Source organism: Microcebus murinus, chromosome 4, assembly GCF_040939455.1.
Source record: "Microcebus murinus isolate Inina chromosome 4, M.murinus_Inina_mat1.0, whole genome shotgun sequence".
In the NCBI taxonomy this organism is placed as follows: domain Eukaryota; kingdom Metazoa; phylum Chordata; class Mammalia; order Primates; family Cheirogaleidae; genus Microcebus; species Microcebus murinus.
Genome location: NC_134107.1, coordinates 9855848 through 9877420, shown reverse-complemented (window position 1 = coordinate 9877420; position 21573 = coordinate 9855848). Strand labels below are relative to the sequence as shown.

The window sequence follows — 21573 nt, the reverse complement described above, 5'->3', positions numbered from 1 at the left end:
AAGGCAGCTCCAGGATGGGCCAAGACTCAGGGCTGCACTGGCACAGGGCACCCTGGTGGGGAGCCCGGAGCCCAGGGTAAAGGTCGTCGGGCAGGGGCTTGGGCCCCCTCCGCAAACCCCACATCTCTGCATGGGCTAGAGGAGGCAGCCCCAGCGCTCGGTGCAAGGAGCCCAGATCCTTCTGTGGCCCTGGAGGAGCAGGTCGAATGGGCACTGGGTGGGGCTTCGTGTTTAGAGGACAGGGTTTGGGAGGCTGGGCTGGAATCCTGCCCTGGCCCCGTGTGGCCTCCGGCAAGTGACTTAACCTCTCTGAGACCCCGCTTCCTCATCTGCAGACTGGGCAAAATGGGAGCCCCGGTGCTGTCAGCAGCCCTGGTCCAGCACCCCGAGACGGAGAGGTCAGTCTGGCTCCGGCCCGGGACCGCTCCCCCGACAGAGGCCGCTGAGACCGCGCCTGCCGCCCTGCATGCCACCTCCCTAGCCCTGGGGAGCCACGGAGGGTACCTACACCCGAGAGGTGGTGGCCGCCCAGTCCTGGTGACTCACAGGTGCAACGTGGACACCACGGGGCAGCCCGGAGTCAGGAGAGATGACCGTTGGTGGCCCACGTGAGGAAGAGCCTGTCTCTTCCTGTTACAGACCCAGATTTATTTTGGGGCTCTGCTCACCTGCACGCAAAGACCCAAAATACATCCTCGGAGTCCGTGGAGAGTTCTCTCGCAGCGGTGGCGAGCTGCCGCGCCGCCGCCCCCCTGGGAAGCTCGCGCCCCGTTCACTGAGCAGCGGCGCTTCTCCCAGGGACACAGCTGGAACATGGAGAAAGGGGCCGTGGGACCAGCTCGGCGAAGACACACTTGGGATGCTTTAAAACGTGGTGCCCGGCCTGGCCACGGCCTGCCACGGCAGGAAGACACCGAGAGAGGCGGTTGCGTGCTCTTTACCCAGCCGAACGCCACAGGACGCTGGTGCTGGGGTGTGTGGAGGTCACACCCGGGGCCCTGGGCACGGGGAGGGCCAACCTGGCCAGGGCCGGACCCCCAAATAGCCCCCAACCAGGGCAGGTGGGCAGCCCAGAGATCCTCCCCTCGGTGCAGAGCACACGCTAGATCCACCTAAGCTCCATTCTGAGCCCAACTCCAATTGTTTCTGGCATTTTCCTTCCGGCATTTCTCCGAAGGAAGGAGAAAATGCATAGGAAGAGGGAAGGAGCCCGTCATCATTGCGCACCCACTGTGTGCCAGCCGAGGACAGCCCTGGCACTCAGACCCTCGTCTGATCCACTCCCGGACCTCCGGGAGCTATTGGTGCGTCCACTGCCATAAATACGGGTGAGGGGGCAGGGAAGGCCTGGAGCCACTTGTCCCGAGCCCACGACGAGCCATGGACGTGGCCTGGGAGCTCGGCCTGGGGCTGACCTTGTGACACTGGCTGCTGCCCTCCACCCGCATGGCTCCCAGAGGGCACGGCCCCAGGCCCCAGGCGGGTCTGTGTGGGGAAGCCACCGCCAGCGGGCCTTTCCCAGGCTGCAGCTACTGCCGACCACGTCCATGCTGCACAGGAAGACCCAGCTCCCAACCACGTGGGCGTGAGGACTTAGCCACGCCAGCAGGAAGGAGAGGTACTTTTCTCGGGAGCAAACACACGTTCCGCATCATGTTGACCCTGTCACCGCACTCGCATCTCAGGAGAGCTGGGGACTCAGCAGATACGGTCTTGGCAGGTGGACCCGGCACGATTGCTCTTCCCCAAGAACGTGGCAGGGGTGGCTGTGGACATCTTTATCCCCAGCCCGTGGCATGGGGTCTGGCCCCAACGCCTGCTCCGTGACGGCTTGTTGCAGAAATAAATAAGTCAGCAGAAAACACAGACTCATATTCCTGCTCCTGCTGAAGCTCCTGCTGTAGATTACTCGGATCAACCCTCCCACGGAACACAGTAAAAGATGGGGGGACAAGAACAGAAACGTAATGGCCTTAAAGATGCCAAAGAACTGAGAAGAGAGTAGGAAGCTGCCAGGTCATGTTTTGGAGGAAAACCCAGACCCGGAGAAATAACTAAGACAGTGTCTTCCCTGGTGGCATCTAACAAGGTGGCCACGGGGCTGGCTTCCGTGGGCCAAGGAGGGAGGAGTCACAGTTTCAATGTGGGCCTGTCCAAGGCGAGGAGATCCTCCTCCCTGGGCTGGGCCCCCATGAAAAGACACTTTTAGGTGACCCAGAAAGGAACGGCTTTCTTTCCCTAACCCCAGGGCATTGCAAGAAGGTGGCCCCAGTGCCCAGCAGAGCAGGGGATGAGAAAGGGGAGAAAAAAGAGGAACAAAAATCACCCTGAGAAGTTCTGGCTCCTACAGGCCATGGCCACCTGGGGCCTTGACTTGGGTTCAAGGTCATTCCCAGCTGTGATCACCAAGCCTTTCTGGACAAAGGCTCCTTCATCCCAGCCCTTGGGAAACCCCACAGGTTACATAAGGTCCATGGCCAGCGGGCACGAGAGCCAGACCCACCAGGACCAGAGACAGTCTCGGGAGGGAAAACAGCAGAAGTGGCCGAGATAGAAACCGGCCCGCTCGGCTTGGGATTATGAAAGTATCAGATGGCTAATAAATCAGCTATATGCACCTCGTTTAAGGAAATAAACCTCGAGACAGAAAAGATCTGCAAAGGACAGGAAACTATTAAAACGTGACATAGCTGACCTGGAAAAGAACCAAATAGAACTTCTAGAAATAAAAAACGGTCATAGCAAGAACTAAAAACTCAATGGATATGTTTGGAAATACTCCACTCCCCCAAAGACAGGAAGGCACGTGGTCTGGGCGGGGAGACGCTGGCAAGGGGCTCTGGTGGGGGAGGCGAAGGAAGCCCCGATGGCAGCGTCTGCCCATTCCCGTGGTGAAAATGCTCCCACCATGGCCTGCTGCAAGCTGCCAGTGGGCTAACGACCGGCTAGCAGAATTCCTGACGAGCTGGGAAGGGCTGACTCCAGCACACCACGGTCCTGGGGACAGATGACAGTCTCAGAACTGAAGCCAGAACAGCAAAGATTTCACCCTGGCCGCCTGGGACCCCCCAGGCAGAGCTGTGCAATGGTCTTGGGAGCACTTTAAAGACATGGCCTTAAAAAAAAAAATAAAACTCTGGGATTCACTTTGAAAGAAGGATGTTTCCATAAAACCAAGACAAACCTGCAGGAAATCAGGCAGTGATAAAAGTCAGGCAATATGCTTTGGGCCTCGGCGGAAGACGCAAGAGACATAAAATCCTCTGGGGCCAAGGAAATAAATCTGTAACGGTGGAGTTACGAGTGGAGAAGGATCTTCAGGCGAGACCAGAGGTCCCGCAGCCCACCCTGCAGGAGTCTGTTCTCCCGCCCAGGGAGGAGGCTGCTGCGACGCCTGGGGGTGGGGTGGGGGCTGGGAGCACACGTGTTGGGGCGCAGGCCCTGCGGGAGGGGTTCAGAGCCAGCTCCGAAGGCCAGTCCCGCCGCCCTGGGGCCACCCGGTGGTCTGGGCCCGCTGGCCGCAGCTGTCCGAGCCTCGGTGCAGGGTCCAATTCCTGCCCACCTTCTCATGGCCCTGGTAGGAAGCCACACGGGGCAGGGAGGTTTGCTTCCGCGCTGGCAGCCCTGCGAGCATGTGTATCCATTGCTCTTTTGTGTCCTGAAGACGGGACCTGAGACCCCCCGGCGCCCAGGGCTCCTCCCCAAACCCCGAGCGCTGGGCTGCCTTGGGCCCGAGGCCCGGCCCAGCATCAGCCAAGCCCAGAAGTGGGAGCGTGAGAAGCAGTGTGTGCCCAGGGCTGCGGGCAGCGGGTGTTCTCAGCCCAGGTCGGCGGCTCTCTCCTGTGCCAGGCCCGCGTGTTAACTCTCATGACTCTCGCCCGCCGCCCCCTGCAGCAGGTCGTCTCATCACCTCTGCCGGACAGATGGGAACACCGAAGACCAGAGAGGTGAAGCCACTTGCCCAAGGTTGCTCAGCCAGGAAGCGGCTGGGTTGGGTTCACATCCACACACTCGGCGCTCAGAGGGGCTGAATGGGGTCTCGGCCTGCGCTCGGAGCTCCGAGACCACGTCTTCCCCCGCCCCCGCCAGCCCTAGGCTCATCCGAAAGCAGCACGCAACCTCCCGCAGAGACCACCCTCACTCTCTCTTCAAAAGCAGCCTCCACGAAGATGGGGAACAGATGCCGCGGCACGCCCGCCCGGGACTGCTGGGGGGCCGCGCCCCGAGAAGGAGCGCCCCCCCGCCCCCCCCCCCCCCCCCCCCCCGTGCACAGGTGAGCCCGAGCGGCGGCATGAAAGCAAACGGGCTTTTACAAGGTTCCAGTGTCCTCGGCCTTCATGGGATCTGCCGAAGCCAGGGTCAAGTTCAACATTGGGCCGGCGTGGGCCTGGGCCAGGCCGCCGCACACGCAGCCAGGATCTCGGCGTGTGGCATTCCGGGCAGCGACCCCGCGGACATAAATAACGGCCGGCAGGCTTTGAGGCTGGGCTTCAAGAATGCCGATGGGGTCAGCTGCAAGAAAACACGTTGGCCACAAATTTCCCTTGTCCCTGTAATGGGAACCCTGCAAGCTGACCCCATGGCTGTCAGAGGGGGAGGGAGGTGGGGGAAGAAAGAGAGAGGGGGAGAGAGAGGGAAAGAGGACAGACAGAAGGGGAGAGGGAGACAGAGCGAGGGAGGGGGCAGGAAAGCAGGAGGGAGGAGAGAAACTCGGGGCCTCCTGCCTCAAGGCCTCCCTCCTTCCTGCCATCTCTTGTCCCGCAGTGCCATTCTCCGGGTCTCCCAGCCCCTGGTGTGAAATGACCTTGAAGGCCGTCCTGTGGATCAAAGTGACACAGCCTTTCTTGACCGCCCAGGGTCTCTCTTCAAGGCGTCTAGGAGGCATCTTGGGGACCTGCCCTCTGCCCTCCCACAGGCTCACGGGAGCCAGCGCTGCGGTCCCCACCTGGGCTTCCTCTGGGGTAGTGAGGAGTGGCCCGTGGGCTTGTGTGGACAGTGGGGACCTTGCTCTGGGGACGCTTCTGCTGGCTCGAGGGTAAAAGGCCTCCACTCATACCCCTCATCCCTCCAAGTATGGTCTGGGACCAGCGTCTTGAGCACCCTGGTGGCCAAGTGCCCCCCCCCCCGGGGCTGCCAAATCAGAGCCTGCGTTGTGACAGGACCCCCAGGGACTTCTGCGCACATCCGGGCCCTGCAGTGAGGCGGCCAGGACACCGTTGGGCTCATACTTCCCCCAGACCATCTGCCTTGCCCCCAGCCACGACCCCACACCTCGTGCTGGTTCCTCTAGCACGAGGCTCTGGCCTGCCCCATCCCAGCCACCCCCATCCCAGCCACCCCACTCCCGGACCCGCCACTCCGGGGAGGCATCTCAGCCACTGCAATGGGCCCAACTGTGTCCCCTAAAAAGACATGTTCTGGTCCTAAGCCCTGGTGCCTGTGCGTGTGACAGGGTTAGGGTTAGGTGTAACCACGTTAAGATAAAGTCATACTGGACTAGGGTGGCCCTGAACAGAGCAACTCGTGTCCTGCTAAGAGAAGGGCATGCAACAGGGGAGAGGACAGCGTGTAGACGGAGGAGGAGACTGGAGCCATGTGGCCGCAGGCTAAGGAACGGCTGGGGCCACCAGAAGCTGGAAGCCGCAGGAGGGAAGGGAGTGTGGCCCTGACGACACCTTGGTTTTGGACTTCTGACTTCTAAAACTGTGAGAATATATTTGTGTTGTTTTGGCCGGGCACAGTGGGTCATGCCCGTAATTCCAGCACTTTGGGAGGCTAAGGCATGAGGATCATTTGAGGCCAGGAGTTTGAGACCAGCCATCTCTACCCAAAATAAAAAAGTTAGCCAGGTGTTGCGGTGTGCACCTGCAGTCCCACCTACTGAGGAGGCTGAGGTGGGAGGATCACTTGAACCCGGGAGTTGGAGGCTGCAGTGAGCTATGATGAGGCCACTGCACTCCAGCCTGGGCTACAGAGTGGGAACTTATCTCTAAAAACACCAAAATAAACTAACTAACTGAATAAATACATTTGTGTTGTTTTAAGCCACTACGTCTACACGGCAGCGGGGGAGGCTAACGCAGCTATCTGGTTCCTAAGGACTGGCCCCATGTGCGCTCAGCCAGGCCCGCCCCCAGGGCACCACCTGCCCGCCACGCATCATCACAGGCGGCTCCAGTCCAACCTCCCGCCCCAGCCAGGACGGCCAGCGCAGGGGGACTCCCATCCCGGGAGGCTCACAGCCCACTCTGCCCAGGGGCGACACAGCGTCATGCACTGCCCCGTGGGAACCGAGGCTGGGACCCATCTGTGGCTGGTGACCTCCATGAGGCTGCCTGGTCCCCTGCAGGAGGCGGCCCGCAGGCAGTCCCCAGGGCTGGCTCCCACCAGGAGAACTTGTTTATCCACCTCTTGCTCGCCCTCTGTTTTCCTTTGCCCTTGTCCAGCCTTTAGAGCAGGGATTCTCAACTGGGGGCAGTTTGGGCCCCCAGGGACATTTGGCAATATCTGGGGACATGTTTGGTTTTTAAGGCTGGAGGTGGGTGGGGAGGTTGAGAAACCAGCTTTAAAGTCTTAATTTGAGTCTTAATTTGAGCCGTGGCCTAGGGTCATTGAGTATTTGAATATCTGATAGATTCCACAGATTTTTTCTTCCCCAAAAAGTGCATGTAAGTCTCAAATTTTGCTTCAAATTGGGTAGGATCATGCAACTGTGTATTCTTAGAGGCTACCTTATGCCCTTCGCTCCTTGTAATCCGAGCACGCCCCCGGGAAAGATTCATTAACAAGAGCTTCTCTTCCCCCCCTGAAATAAATACCGCCACAGCTCTGCCTGCTAATCGCCCTGGCAGGGCCCTGTGCACACCTCGCGCCGCGCTGCGTGTGTCCACACAGCCTGTTAACAGATTCTGGCCCCGCCCGCCCCTGGGACAGCAACAGGCTGCCCAGGCGCTGGCTCCTGCCAGCAACCTCGGGGGCCAGCCCATCTCAGCCGAGAGCTCCGGGGGTTCCAGCAGGCCCTCGCGAAACGCGGTTCACCGTCTGAGAGGCTCCAGCAGGGACGTGGAAACATCTCGACCTCAGCCACTTCGAAAGCTTGGATCGACTCACCTACACTGCAGTCATGCTTTCGTTTCTGACATGGCCAGAATTAACTGCTGAAAAGCCCCTTTTAGCTCTCAAGCTAAATCACCAGTGAAATGTTGAGGTCACTCACTGGAATGACCCTTTTTTTGTGACAGCGACAAATATCCTCAAGTTCGCTTTTTATCTCAAAGTCACAATATAGACTATAAGTTTTTTAAAAAAGATATTTACGACAGCATTTAATTAGACTCGGAAAGGTTCTTTCCTCCTTGGGCACTGCTACCCCTACTTCGGTACAAACAATAACGCCTGACATTAATATAGTATCAACCAAACAGAATTTGCCACATGCCACACAACTCCGAGTTAAGCACTTCGCAAGGGTGACTTCTGATAACCCAGTGATGTAAATACTATCGTCATCTCCATTTGCCAGACGGGGAAACTGAGGCCTGGCAGTTCGTTAAGGCCAGGGAGGAGGCGTGGGATCTGGCCTGGGTCGGTTGGAATGGACAGATGTCAGAGATGCCTGTGGAGCACGAGATGTGAAGGTTGCAGCCAGGGGAGAAGGACATTGGCAGAGTGTGAATCCCCCGGGGCCCAGGCACGGCACGCCACGCCCGCTCAGCTCCCAGGCCGAGCCTCCCCGGCCTCTCCTGCCTCTGACGGAGCTGGTGGTCCCTGCACTTACAAAGTGACATGCCACACGCACTCTGCGCGGTGGCAGCATTGTTCATAAGGCCGTAGGGCCGGCCAGCAGAACGACGGGAAAAGCCAGCGAGAATCAGCCGCCCGTCTCTCCCCGTGGCACCTGCTGGGGTCTAAGACCACGTGAGAGGGAAAACTCCGGCAGGTATTGCTTTCTGGCTGCTGCCCTCAAAGGCCACGGAAACTCTTGGAATCCTTGTTAGGACCAAACCATCGCTTCCAGATTATGGAAACTTTTTAAGTCCCCTCCCACCCCCTCCAAGCTCCCGCAGGTGCCCTCCCCTGCTTTGGGGCTCACAATCCGGAGGACAGTGGAGGCCCGGAGAGATGCTCCGTCCTGGGCGAGAAAGAGGCCCTTGAGCGTTCTGGTCATTTCCAGGGGCCAGTAATGTCTACTTGGCATGAAGCAGAGTTTACACACTGGGTTCCCTAATTAACTCGCCTTTTGGTCTCAATTCTCAGAAGGCATCCTTATCACAAAGGCATTCACTACGGAAGGACACAGCGGTCCCGGTGGCTGAAATATCACACAACGCCAACTTTTATCTTCAACATTCACAGTTGACTCAATGGCTTCCTAAGTTAACCTGTGGACTACTTTTTTTATGCTTTTCATATGTTTTTGAAACTTTTGCTGATTCTTGACTAATCTGCACAGTAGCTCTCTAGGCTAGGGCCTTTCCATCAATATTCACATAAGGAATGGCACTCGTGCACAGACAGGTTAAGATATTGGCCGGGCGGTGCACAGCAATCAGTGGAGCGGTGGCAGGAAGCACCGCTACGCCAGGCTGTGACTGTCCCTCCCTGCCCACGGCTGCACCCTCAACCACCGTGGCGGCCAGGCATGCCAGGCGGGTCCACCTTTCGTTCTCTTCAGAAATCTTTCTTTTAGAAAGATTGTTGGGCTTTGCTAGGGACAGGAGCTCCAGAAAACAGTGTTAAGAGGCACTGAGGACTTCAGAGCACCAGGGACACCCCCAGGGGTCGCCGGACCCATCTCTTCATTTTACAATCGAGAAACTGAGGCCTGAGCAGGGCCGAGCCCATCCGGGGAGAGAGAGACCCCCAGGACAGCTTCGTCCTCCCTGTGGGTGGGCAGCTCTTCCCGGGAGAGGAAGTGACCGGAGCAGGAAGTGCCCTGACCTGCAGGTCGTTGCTGTGACAGCCGGCCCCTCTCCCAGGGCAGATGTGACCCCCAGGGGTGGTCTGGGACCCCCCAAGGCTGTTCAGAAGCAATTTCTACCCCGCCTTCCTGAGAAGGGCGGCGTTCTCATCTGGCCCTCCCTTCTCTAAGAACAGCGCAAAGCCAGAGCGAGACCCCCGCCCGCCCCCGCAAACCACAGCGCTGGGATAGTTACGTCCTCGTCCCGCTCCAGCTCCAGGCCGGCCTCCAGGAGGTTGCCCTCGTACTCGTCCCTGCGGAACTGCTTGTCGTCCTCGTGGTAGTCCACCGCGGGCTCTGCGTCCGACGGCCGGCCCTTCCCGGGCAGCGGGTGGTCCTGCTTGACGCTGCGCGCCCCTGGGGCAGCGTCCCCGTGCTGGGCCCTCCTGGCCAGCGTCCGGCTGCCCGAGGCCCTCTTGTGATGGTACACCAGGATGTAGTCCACCTTGCGCTTGCCGTCCCGGAAGTACAGGCCATACTTGCACTCGGCATCCGGGTCCACGGACAGGGAGTTCAGCAGCTAAGGGCGGAAGGAGAGAGAGACGCGGTCACTGTCGAGTGGGCAGTGACTGGCGGGCGTCGAACCGGTGGACCTCATTCGTCCACTCGCCAGCTTGCCGATGCCAGCCACATGCCAGGCACCGTCCCGGGGGCTGAGGCCCAGCCGTGCACACAGTGGGCGGGGCCTGCCTCGGTGGACCTGACACTCCAGAGGGACACATTCGCTGCTGATCTCCCACACTGGTCACCCAGGGGCCTCCTGCTCTGCAGAGCGCGGCAGCCTGGACTGCAGGGAGCCGCCTGGCTGCTTGGGGAAAGCTGCCGTAAAAGCTCCCAGGCGAGACCCGGCAGGAAGGGCTCCCTCGGGCTCTCGGGCAGAGCAGGGCCAAGCGTAGGTTGCGCACCTGCAAACCTCAACCTCACGGCCGGCGCCCAAGGCAGTGTCATGTCAGGGTGGCCGAAGGGCCACTAACGAGCTGTGTGGCCAGAGGTGAGGCCTTCACTGCCTTAGTCTGGGTTCTCCCAAAGCAGACCGGAGGGAAGGGTTGAGGTCGAGTATTTTACCTGGGAGTTGGACGCCAGGTCCCAGGGTAGGGCGAGACGGACGGACGGAGGCTGAGAGAGGCGGGTTAGCAAGCGGTCACTGCTGCGGGCAGTGGTCCCTCCCTGGCTGGGGGTCACTCCTGGGGCATTAACTCCCCCACACGCCCCCCGCCCTGCATGTGCTGCCTGTGTGGGAGGACGTTTGGGTGCAGAGGGCAGGGAGCCGCTGGCATGGACAGGTGGGTGCCCTGGGGTGACCGAGGCCGGGGCGCGGGGGAGGGCTCCAATGGGGTCTGCCTCATCTCAGATTCCTTATTTGCCTAAAGGACTCTGGGAGGCCAAATGAGGTGCGGAACGGCTGGTTTAAAAGGCCAGAAATGCCATATGTTCACACGACTGCCTGTGGCACGGCTGCCGCTAAGGCCAAACCTGAGTTTCTAGAACTCCTGTGGAATGTTGCTGGTCGTGGAGAGCAGACAGGTCAAGCAGCATGCCGGGCTCCAGAAATAAGAAAGAATAGATAAAACCTCGCCGGATGCAGCCCAGCGAACAGCTGCAGACCCGTGGCCATCCCTGAGGCTGAGCCTCTGCCTGGACCTGGCCACCTGGCCTCCAGCTCGGTTCTTGCAGCTGTGCACAGACACCCCCTCCCGAGGGTCCCACCAGCCCCTGCAGGCATCCGCCAAGAGCAAGGTCCTCCCTGATGGCGTGCAAGGCCGGCGTACAGCTCCAGGCAGGGCCCCAAACACCTGGGGCTGGTGGAGAGAGCTGCGCTCGGGCCTCGCTGGCCTGCAAGGTCGGTGCAGGTGCACGTGGAACAGCTTCAGGCTGCACCAGGTCGCTAAAGCGCCGGGCATTTGGTCAGGAGAAGCGGCAGGAAGAACCCCTCACTTGAGGGGTGGCAGGCTGTGTGCAACTGAAAGCACATCGGGGAAGCTGGAGGGCTGAGGACCCCCGACCAAACACTCGGCATTAAGGGTGGGGGGACAGGGAGGCTGTGACTACATCAACGCAGGGACCAGCCGTCCTGGCGACCCCAGGAGGGCCTGGATGCTGCGCGCACGCCCTGCCCAGGTTGTTCGCTGCGACTGAAGTCTGCAGGGGGCTTCTGGGCCAGGACCACACCTGTGGGGGGCAGGCAGCCTTGGGAGGGCGCAGGGGCAGGCTGGGGGAGCACCTGCTCCTGAGGGCGGCGCACCCGGCCTACAACGGATGGGCCGTGGGAGACGCACGGCCTTCCCCATCTCACGTCTGCAGCCAGTGCTGCTCCCGCATGCCTTTAGTGGGAAAAGCACGCAAAAGCTGTTCTCAATTTGCTAGTGAGGGGAACTGAGGCTCACTTGGGCGAGCTGTCCGATTTGCAGTTTGGGCGATGCAAGGCCACAGGCCCGTCAGGGACAGCTGGGCAGCAGGTGGGGCTGGCACAGTGCAGGGCAGGAACTTTGCGGCAGGCCCTGCAGTTGGCTGGACCTGGGTCTGCGTCTGGCTTGGCCCCTGTCCAGCTCTGAGGCCTGGGGGAGGTCCTCGACCCTCTGAGACTCCGGGTCTGCCCCTGTCCAGCAGGGAGGACAACACGAGCTGCAGCGCCGGCGGCCGGGAGGATTAATCGAGTTGGTGACCATCTCCGCTGAGCACAAGCTGGTCCAGAACGTCCCAGGACAGACTCGCCATCTAATTCCAGGGCCAGGTGCCCGGGGGCCATCCCACCACCCTGAGCTCCACCTGACGGCAGGCGCTCACTCTCCTCAGCATCCCAGGAAGGTCCGAGGGGTGCAGGGTCACGGGCTGCCCTTGGGTGGCACAGGCCCGTGCTCAGGGAACGAGCCGGCAAAAGGCAGGAGGTGGTCACACCAAGGTGGACAGGTAGTCTCAAGGGGGCAGAGGGCACCCTGATGGCATCCTGGCACACCAGGGGCTCACACCTGTCCTCCAAGTGGGGAACTGCAGTCCCACAAGGCTGAGCCGGGGCCCGTGGAATAGCTGCTGCGGGCTCAGACTGTCCCCTGTATCCTTGCTGTCCCTTCTCCAGCTTCCTCTGTCCTTACCAGGGGCCTCCGTGGGAGCCAGGCCATCCTCTCTGACGGGACGTCCCAGGCCCTGCCTTGCACGTGCGGGGCGGCCGCCTGCCTGCGCTCACTGTCCTTCCCAGCCCGCACAACTGGACCTGGTTTCCAGGGCACGGGGCAGATCCCCCGTGTGCCGGGATCTGAGCGTGGCTGACCACGCAGGCCCATCCGGGTCTCCACGAGCTGGGACCGTCTCCGAACCATGCACCTTCAGGTTCCTAACTCGCAGTGGTCCTGACACCGGATGGCAGGACCCCTGAGGCCTAGCCTGGGACTGTCCCTAACACACCTCTATCCGGTAGGACTCAGCACCTCGTGGGGGCCCCACAAATGCTCGTGGTGGGCAGGGATGTGGGTGATAGTGAGCAAGGAGGGCAAACAGACTCTCAGGGAAAGAGAAGGACATCCAGAGTGGTCCCTTCAAGCCAGAGAGCAGCGAGGGTACCCTAGGGCGCAGCCAACAATTCTCTACCAAGGCGAGACAGGAAAGGTCACCAGGTTCACCGAGAACAACTGCCACCGGGGCCTGGCGGAGGAACCGCCTACTCTCAGGCCCTGATGATCTTCGGGAAAGCTGAAACAGTGCCTGCCTTCCCGAACACGGAGCAGGGAGAGGCAGCACAGAGCTGATCGGGAGTGGGCATCCTCCCTGGCCACTGCCTGCCACTCACCGGCTGAGAGAGCCCTGGCACAGAGCCGAACCTCTTTGGCCCTCAGTATCCCCTGAGATCCCCCTCACGTACGACACCTTCCCTCGTGGGGTTGCTGGCGGAATTCAACGTGTCAATATGCGCTGTAAAGCAGTGGCCCCTGACCTTTTTGGCACCAGGACAGGGACCAGTTTCACGGAAGACAATTTTTCCACCATGGGGGGCGGGGGCGGAGCTCAGGCCAGCCGTGATGGGCGGCCTGGTTCCTAACAGGCCATGGATCGGTACCGGGCCGTGACCCGAGGCTGGGGACCACGCAGTTGTAAAGAGTTCTCAACAGGACCTGGCATGTCTACAGTGAGCCCTCAACACGAGTCTGCTCTAATTGAGAGCGGAGACACACGCGAATAAAGAACTAGAGGAGGACGCTCTGTAGTCTCATGGTCAGAGCAGACCAAGAGTGAAAGATGGTGGCAGTGCCAGATCCAGACGTTAAGTCACACCAGGAGCTGGCCGTGACGCCGGGCCCAGCAGCAGGCAGCATGGGGCGCAGGTGCGGCGGCTGGCCTCACTCTAAGCCAGGCTCCGGGGCCTGGCTCCCCAGCTGCTTTGCCTGTTCGGGTCTCAGCTTTACACGTGGGGTGAGCCTACGTGGGTAAGTGTGAGCGGGCAGCAACCTTTCAACAGGAAGCGTGGGCTGTCTCCCAGCTACACGCCACACGGGCCCCAGGTCTGGAGAGCAATTTCGAGCTGGGCTTAGGAACAGTTAAGCAGGTGGACACACAGCAAGGACCATAGTCGCCCTCACAGAAGGCACACGTGACTCCACGGAGCCCTTCCGTGGAGTGGCGGAGGGGGTGCTTTTCTTGTGCAGAATGGGGCAAAGAGGCCAAGACTCAAACTGCTTTGAGAGAGATGTAGGTTGGGTGAGACTCTGTGCATAACTTGCCAATGCATGGGCTCAGGAAAGTTTGGGAATGTCTTTTCCAGGTTCTTAAGAAAGGGGAGGCGACCCCTTGGTGGCCCTTTGTTGAGCGTACGGGGTTTCCTCTTCCTCACTGTGATGGCTGGCACTGAGCACGTGGCTGCAGGAGGAATGAATGCGAGTGTGCGTGAATGAACGGCAAAGGCTTGGTCTTGCACACTGTCTCAGGTAGTGGCCAGGCCGTGGCTGTCACTGTCTCAGGTAGTAGCCACTAGCTCCCAGGACACAGAAGCTGAGGCTCAGCCAGCCTAGCTACTTAGACATGACACCTCCTAACTCTGCCCGCCCCCCTCCCCCCGCCCTCGTCCCCCCTGTCCCCTCCCCCCCCCTTGCTCATCTGTGAGATGTAGACAAAGACATTTTGATTTAGGTCACAGGATTCTCATGGGTATAAAATGTGAGACGAAGGGCCTGGCGTGGTGGCTCACGCCTGTAATCCTAGCACTCTGGGAGGCCGATGCGGGAGGATCGCTTGAGATCAGGAGTTCAAGACCAGCCTGGGCAACAGCAAGACCACGTCTCTACTAAAAATAGACAGAAATTAACCAGACAACTAAAAAAATATATAGAAAAAATTAGCCGGGCATGGTGGCACATGCCTGTAGTCTCAGCTACTCGGGAGGCTGAGGCAGGAGGATCGCTTGAGCCCAGAAGTTTGAGGTTCCTGTGAGCTAGGATGACGCCCCAGCCCTCTAGTCAGGGCAACAGAGTGAGACTCTGTCTAAAAAAAAAAAAAAAAAAAAAAAAAAGAAATGTGTGGTGGAAGATCTGACAGTGTTTTGAATGTTACTCCCTGACTCCCTATTTGCAGGGGGTGATCCTGGAAAGAGCTTCCCCAAGGAAGATAGGAAAATGGTGGAAGAGAAAAGTCTTCCTGAGGTCACATGGGAAAATGTCAGGGACAAAGGTCCCTTCCTGGCAAGCAGCCCTGTCCCGGCGCGAGCGGTGAGAGGGCAGCCTTCATCTGGCCCACACCCACCTCTACAAGCCTCCCCCCCAAACTCGGGAAAAGGTGGGGGCGGAGCGCCGCGTCCACGCCTTGTCCCGCCTTGAAGGCCGTCCTGGGACCCCATGCGTTCATTTATTCTGCAGTTATCTGGAGCTGGAGCTCCAGGAACTGAACTCGCACATCTGAATGACACATCGCGATCACTCAAGGGAATGGACTACGCCCACCTTCTCAGAAAACGGGGGCAATGAAATCAGAGACCTGCAAGATTTCTTTTGGTTTGGGGACTCCTTGAGTTAGAGATGAGAGGGGGACTTCAGTTTTAAACTGCACTATTATTCCAAGCAATGTTTAAATTAGGTCACCGCATGTCAATTCGCGATTACTGAGCACACTCCGGCATCTACGAACGGATCTTCCCCAAAGGCGGACAAGCAGGGAAACGCTCTTATCTCAGCCGCTGCGCAGATACCGGAGAATCAGGTATCCCCGGGATGTCTGGGCTTGTTCGGGGCACACAGATCCCAGGCCAGCGACAGCCACCGGTTTGAAGGAAGAAACACTCAAAGATTAACACGAAGAAAACCTAACAGAATAAATCGCATCCAGCCTGGCCTCTGGCTTTCGCTTCTTCTTATACCTCATTGTATAGAAACAACCAAGCGACTTTTATCCTTGGACCTGGGGAGGGAAGAGGGAGGAGAGGCCGGGGACACAGCCTGGGAACTGCGGCCTGGCTGGGCTGGGCTTGTTCCGTGCCTGATTTATGCACGGATGTAGTGCCCGTCGGAGAAGAGGACAGGAACTCTCGGAAGTGCAGCCCACGCCCTCTGGTCTTTGCTGGGTGACTCAGGGCAATGAGTGAGCAATAATCGCTGGCTCGAGCCGCGCGGGGGATGCCCTGGGAGGCTCGCCCTGCCGTGCTGCCTGCCCTGCACCAACAGGCCCTGGCTCCAGACCTGCTGCTTCCAGCCTGTCTGTGGCCATGTCACTAGCAGCATGCTTCTCCTCCCGGCAGTCCCAGTCCTCCACACCCACAGTGGGTGCTGTGCGCCCCTTCTGGGCCAAGCTCCCGCTTTGCAGACTTTGTGGGCCTCACCTGGGTTTGCCAGAGACTGATGATTCCTCAGTCTGGATAAGCAACGGGTCCCTGAATTAAACTCCAGAGCCCAGGGCCTGTTCGCTAAGGGCTCTATTTCTTATTGTACGTCGAATTCGCTGTCAAGTCTCACCTGGTCAACCTCCTTTTCTCCATAACCTTGGCCACCACCATTATCTTGTGCCTCCTAACTGGTGCCCCATGTTCCCACCTCTGGGCCTGTATGTGATTTCTCTGGAAGGTCCCATCCCTACCCCTTATGGGTATAGCTAGCTCCTTCCCCAGAATGTCCATTCTTCAGGCTTTCTGTGGCCCTTGTCTCAGGCCCTTCCTAGCTGTCCTGTTAGTTGGTGGGTGACTTGGAGCAGGTCACCTGTCCCTCCGGGCCTCAGTTTCCTCACCTGTATAATAGTACCTGCCCCACATGTTATGAGACTTAACTGAGCTAAGACACAGCAGCTGGCCCAGCACTATGGAATGTCCCTGTCACTGTCGTGGGTCATCGGTAATGTCCACCCCCACTCCTCAAGTGAGCTCCAGATGGGCAGGGCCTTCGCTGCCTCCCTGTCTGTGGGTGCCCAGCATGGCCTGGTCCATGGCTTCGTTCAAACGACGATCCCTGAGCTTCTGAGGCCAGTCCCATCTGTCACAGGCAGACCCTCTCCCCATTCACACCCGTCCCAATGTCCCCTGCAGCTCTGTGCAAGCTCCATTCCCCAGGAGCCCCCCACTGCCCCCTGCAGCCCCCCACTCCCCCTGGAGCCCCCCACTGTGACTTGAGCAGTGAAGACCTGAGTCCCTGCCTTCCCTGGAACTCTGGGACCCGAAGCAGGAGCCTGGCCCCTGCTCCACCCTGCCTCTCTCTGAGTACAGCCCCCTGAGGGCCCTCTGGCCCCAAGACTAGAGGGACAGGCCACGGCAACCCCATCGGGGTTGAACAGCCCGCTGGGCCTGACGCCTGGGGAGAGGCAGGCTGGGGCTGTAGCGGAATGAGGAAGGGGGGGGACTGTGTTCTTAGGTTCCAGAAGGTGCTGCTACAGAGCCCCTCCTGCCAAGAGCAAGCCGGTTCCACGTCTCTATCCTCTTCAGACAACTTTTGTCCTTTAAGCCAAACCCCTCGTGGATGAATTCTGCCCTCCCAACCCAGGGATTTCTATGACCCCTGGGTCTGGCCCCAGGGAGGGTGGTGGGGGTAGGGGACCTTAGGACAGGGGTCCCCAACCACGTGACTGGCTCCCTTCCAGCATCCTGCCCCCAGCCACCACTCTAGCCAGGCCTGGGTGCCCAGGGGAGGCAGGGGCCAGCGCCGAAAACAATCTCGACTGACCGGCGCCCGCCAGCTGCCCCGGGCATTGAGAGTTCTGGGCTGGGCCCAGTGCCCTGGGCACAACTCCTGCCCCTGGCAGGTGCCCCCCCCCCAAAATGGGGGTGGGGGTGCTGGAGTCCCAGAGGATGGTGCCCAGTGGCCTGGCGGCTAGCACTTTCCTGGGGTGGCCACCAACTTGGCCTCAGCCCAAGCCCCCCACCCCCTCTCTGGCTGCTTCAACAGGCACCCCTGGCCTCGGGCCAGGAAGAGTAGGTCCTGCAGGGGGCCCCAGCCATGCGCTCCCACAGGGGCTCTGAACCCAGGGTGAGGCGGCTGCGAGCTGGTCGCTGACAGAGCCCAGGAGGGCATGCTATGCCCGGCCCAGGCGCTGCGTTCGGCGGCTAGGTGGTCGCCGCGCCCCGACCGCAGAGTGCAGGCGGAGTGCATGCACTTGGCCCGGGCAGCGGCAGCGCGCCCTTCCCGGGGCACACACGCGTGCGGGTGGGCGCCTCCAACAGGGCGCCCCCGTCCCCGGGAGGCTCCGCCGCCGCCGCCCAGCTCCCTCCCTCCCTCCCCGCGCGGCGCAGGTGCGCGGCCCTCCCGCCCGGGTCGCCGCCGCCCGCCCTCACTCACCGTGCCCTCGGACGGCAGGTAGCCGATGTCCTCGATGGCGCAGATGTTGATGATGTGGACGCTGCGGTCCTCGGCCGGGAGCGTCGAGTATTTCTCGTTGACCCTCATCGTGGGCGGCTGTGCGCTGGGACCGCCGGGCGGCGCGCCCTCCCCATTCACGGCCCCGGCGGCCTCTGCAAGCGGAGACGGCAGCGTTCGCGGCGCTCGCTCGCAGGGGGCCGGCCTTCCCGCGCCCCGGCCCAGGGACGTGGCCGCCTCCCGCTCCGCCCGCCGCCCTCGGCCCGCCCGCCCCCGCGCGCAGTGCTGGGTGCGGGGCACGCCCACCCTCCCCGGCGATCGCCACTCGGCTGCTAGTCCCGCGCCGCGCCGCGCCGGGTCGGGAACTTGGACACCGCCCGACTTTCTCCTCCTTAAAGATATAAGCGCGGTCTGCCCGCGCATGGCAGGGGCGGCGGCCACGCGGGTCAGATTTTCCGTAGAAATTTAAACACAGGAAGCAAGGATTCCGTTCTTGCGGGGGCCCCTCCAAGTTTTATTTTTAACCGGGGAAAGTGCCCCTTGGATTTACTGAGGGCGGAAAGGGTTTTCATGGGGGGGGCACACTTCCAATAGCTTCTGCTTTAAATAAAAGTCCCCAAGTGGTGCGCACTTGTGCCGTGGGTCACCTGGGCAGGGAGAGACACTTCAGAAACTGAAGTCGGGAATGTTCTCCCTGGCTCTCTCGGGTCCACACTGGCAAACTGCAGCCGCTCAGTCTGCGCCTCGGGATCAGCCTCCGGATCCTGCAGACCCGCCCCTCCAGCTGCCCTGGCTCTTGCCCGAGCCTCCCCAGGGATTCTCTCTCTGGAGCCCACTGAGGTTACCCTGGCACCGTGTGTGGAGCGCGCAGGCCCCTGTGACCAGGCACATGCAGAGTCCCTGACACACGGTGTAAGCATGCATCATCTCATCTAACCCACACCTGCCAGGGCAGGACGCCGGGTGTCCTTCTGCCGAGGAGACCTGGGCGTGGCAAGGCCAAGGAAAGTCCCCGGCCCTCTGAAGCCTGCAGGGCTCGAGAGTTGCCCCCACTGCTGGCAGGAGGGGCCAGGGCTTTGAGCGCTCATCCTAGGACCCAGCACCCCCCCCCACACACAGTAGGCCTTCAAGCCTCCATCTGGGCAGGAGGAGGAGGAGGCAGGTCCCTGAGGGACAGTCATACTCAGGTTTGGCCCCCAGGGGCCATGCTGGCAACCCCGCCCAGTAGGAACACAGTCTTCCTCCGCCTCCACTCGCTGTTCGTTCTTCATGGCGTGCATCCCATACCGCCTCCTACAGGAAGCCGTCCTGGACTCTGCCTCTCTGCCCAAAGCACCTGCCTGAACCTCTGGTGCAGCCTTTCCTTGACTCCGTTTCACAGTGGGTTGTCTACCAGGTTCATACAGCTGATGCTAGATAATTGCTTGTGGAACGGCCACTTAGGAACGTTCAGGTCCTAGGGGGTGATTGATTCTAAAGTATTACAAAGTTGCCTTTTGAGGTCATGACGGTACACCATGGTTCTGAGAGTGGGATCTGGAGTCAGAGGGGATGGGGTGGGGGAGATGGGGGTTCGAGGTCCAGCGCTGGGACTCCATCCCTGCGACCTTGTGCCAGCCTCCTTAGCCCCAAAGCCTCCGCCAGGCTCAGCTATGGTGACTGCTGTCACTACCATTGTCATCTTGTCACTGCCGCGATCTCCCCTCTCCTGGGGCCTCAGTGAGACTCCCCCATTTACGCACAGGTTGGTGAATTCCTTGAACTTGGAAAGGTGCAGGAAGGCTACTCAGTCCTGGGGCTGGCGGTGCCAGTGGAGCTGAGTGACCCTAAAGGATCCTTTGTCTGCACCTTGGACAGCAGGAGCGGGTTTGGAGCAGTGCCCCGGGCTGGCCAGATCCTCCCTGGAAACAAACAATCCTCCTCGGCCTCTGCCCCCAGAAGGTCAAGTTTTCAGGGCTGGGAAGAATTCCACTCACACACAGAAGATTACGTAACCGCATCCTCTCATCCTTGTTGGTAAACAACCGGCACTGTGTAACCCTTGTGGACTATCTTTCTGAATTTATGTTCAAGGGGCAAAGATTTTTCCAGAACTCTACAAGGTGTAATTTGTGAAAAAAGAATAAAAATATAATGAGTCAATTCTGGATACATTGGTGTCAAACCTTTAAGTGACATTCCTGACTTGAGAGGGCTGTGGGGCTGGGGTGGCCCTTATGGCTTAGTGCTGAAACCCCCCTGGGGACTGCCCAGTGGGGAGACAATCTCTTAGGCACCCCACCTTCTCCCCGGACAGCGCCCCCCTCCCTGCGGCTTTGCTCAAGAACCGGTATAACCTCTTGTTTCTGCAGTTCGTGCCTGGCCCATAAAACACCACTTTCTTTGCTACCTATCCAGTCGCTGCCTTTCTGTGGCTCCCGTCCCTGCATTCTTTTTCTTCTCACCTGCCCCTCCCCCAAGTCTCTCTCATAGAAGGTGGAGAAACACTTGAGCCAGAGCAGAGGAAATGCAGGTGGCCCCATGCACGGCAGGGCAGGGCCTTAAGCGAAGGGAAGAGCCACAGAGGGTCGGTTCAGCTTCCCCACCACTTGTGGGCTGGGTGGGGGGATTCTTAGATCTCAGGATTTCAGGGATCAACAAAAAGTAAAAACAATAGCTCCTCCCCCCCAAAAAAAATGAGGGAGAAGAGAATATCCCTAAGTGGAGATATCTCCTGAGTTGTGACCAGTTGATGGGGTCCCTTTGGTTCTGCAGATGTTCACCTGCCCCCGCTGGACTCCTACAGCTCATTTTGTCGGGATTCTCTCTCTCCACTCTGGGTTGCTAGTTGCTTATAGATGTGCCCTCTGCATAAACTATCGCATTCACTTTTCATCTTCCGCTTTTTGACTCAGGGATTTTCATCCCTAAAAATCCAAAGGGACAGATTTCATCAGCAGGATTAATTCCCTGCTCATGAATTAGGGAAAGTCCAGTCTAATTAGTCTAAATGGTGCATTTTATTATGGGAAGTTCCGGACTTCACAGCTCACCTGTTTTGCCACAGTGCTGCCCGTCAGTGCTGTGTGATGGCACTGACAGACACCGTGTCTTTGCTGACATTTTAACGGTCACTGGGGGCGCATGTGTCAAGGCACAGAGAGTGCAGACTGCAAGGCTGTCGGGGGGGACTTCCTCCTGAGAGGCTGGGCAGGGGAGCCCTTTCCAACAGCATTTTGTCATCGTCCCCTTGGCATCGCCCACAGGGAAGGACATCTCCCCCCCTGCCCTGCCCCCGGGCACATGTCTGAGCACTCACCTGGCCATCTGCAACTTAGTGGGAAGTTGAACAAACCAAACCTTACAAAGCGAGACAGAACAGGCTGCTCCGAATTACAGGGATGCAGGGCCTGGTGATCAAGACCATGAACCTGGCTCCAATTGCACGGCCTCCGTGTGCCTTGGTTTCCCTTTTTATAAAGTGAGATGATGAAACACCTCCCTTCCAGGTGGGGGTGAGGCCTGAGGGTCCCAGCACCTGGCCACGGTGAGTCTGGTCCAGGGAATGTTCCGGTGATGGCCTCTTCTTACATGGAGCTCTAAGGTGGGGTTCTGAAACCCGACACCATGGACACTTGGCGCTACACCACTCTTTGTGGCTGGGGGCGTCCTGAAGGACGTTTCATAGCCTTCCTGGGCAGCAGCACCCTCTCCCCCATCCCCAGTGTCACAACCAAAAATGTCTCCAGACATTGCCAATTGTCCTCTGGGGGCAAAATCACCCCCGGTTGAGAAGCACGCTCCCAGGCTTGCCAGCAGCCTGCACCTGCACTCTGCAGAAGCCCTTGGAGGCTGATTTTATCACCCCACGTTTTGCAGGTGAGC

At 59.7% G+C, this 21573-nt stretch overlaps 1 protein-coding gene across 1 annotated transcript in view; it reads right to left on the bottom strand.

Annotated features, from left to right (window-relative positions):
- The window catches only part of ANO1 (anoctamin 1), a 161321-nt gene that overhangs the window by 65580 nt on the left and 74168 nt on the right, over positions 1-21573 (bottom strand). The window contains exons 2-3 of the mRNA XM_012757662.3: positions 17692-17864; positions 9156-9479 (exon numbers count right to left, since the gene is read on the bottom strand). Of these exons, the coding sequence (XP_012613116.1) occupies positions 9156-9479; positions 17692-17864 (497 nt within the window). The remainder of the gene's footprint in view (positions 1-9155; positions 9480-17691; positions 17865-21573) is intronic.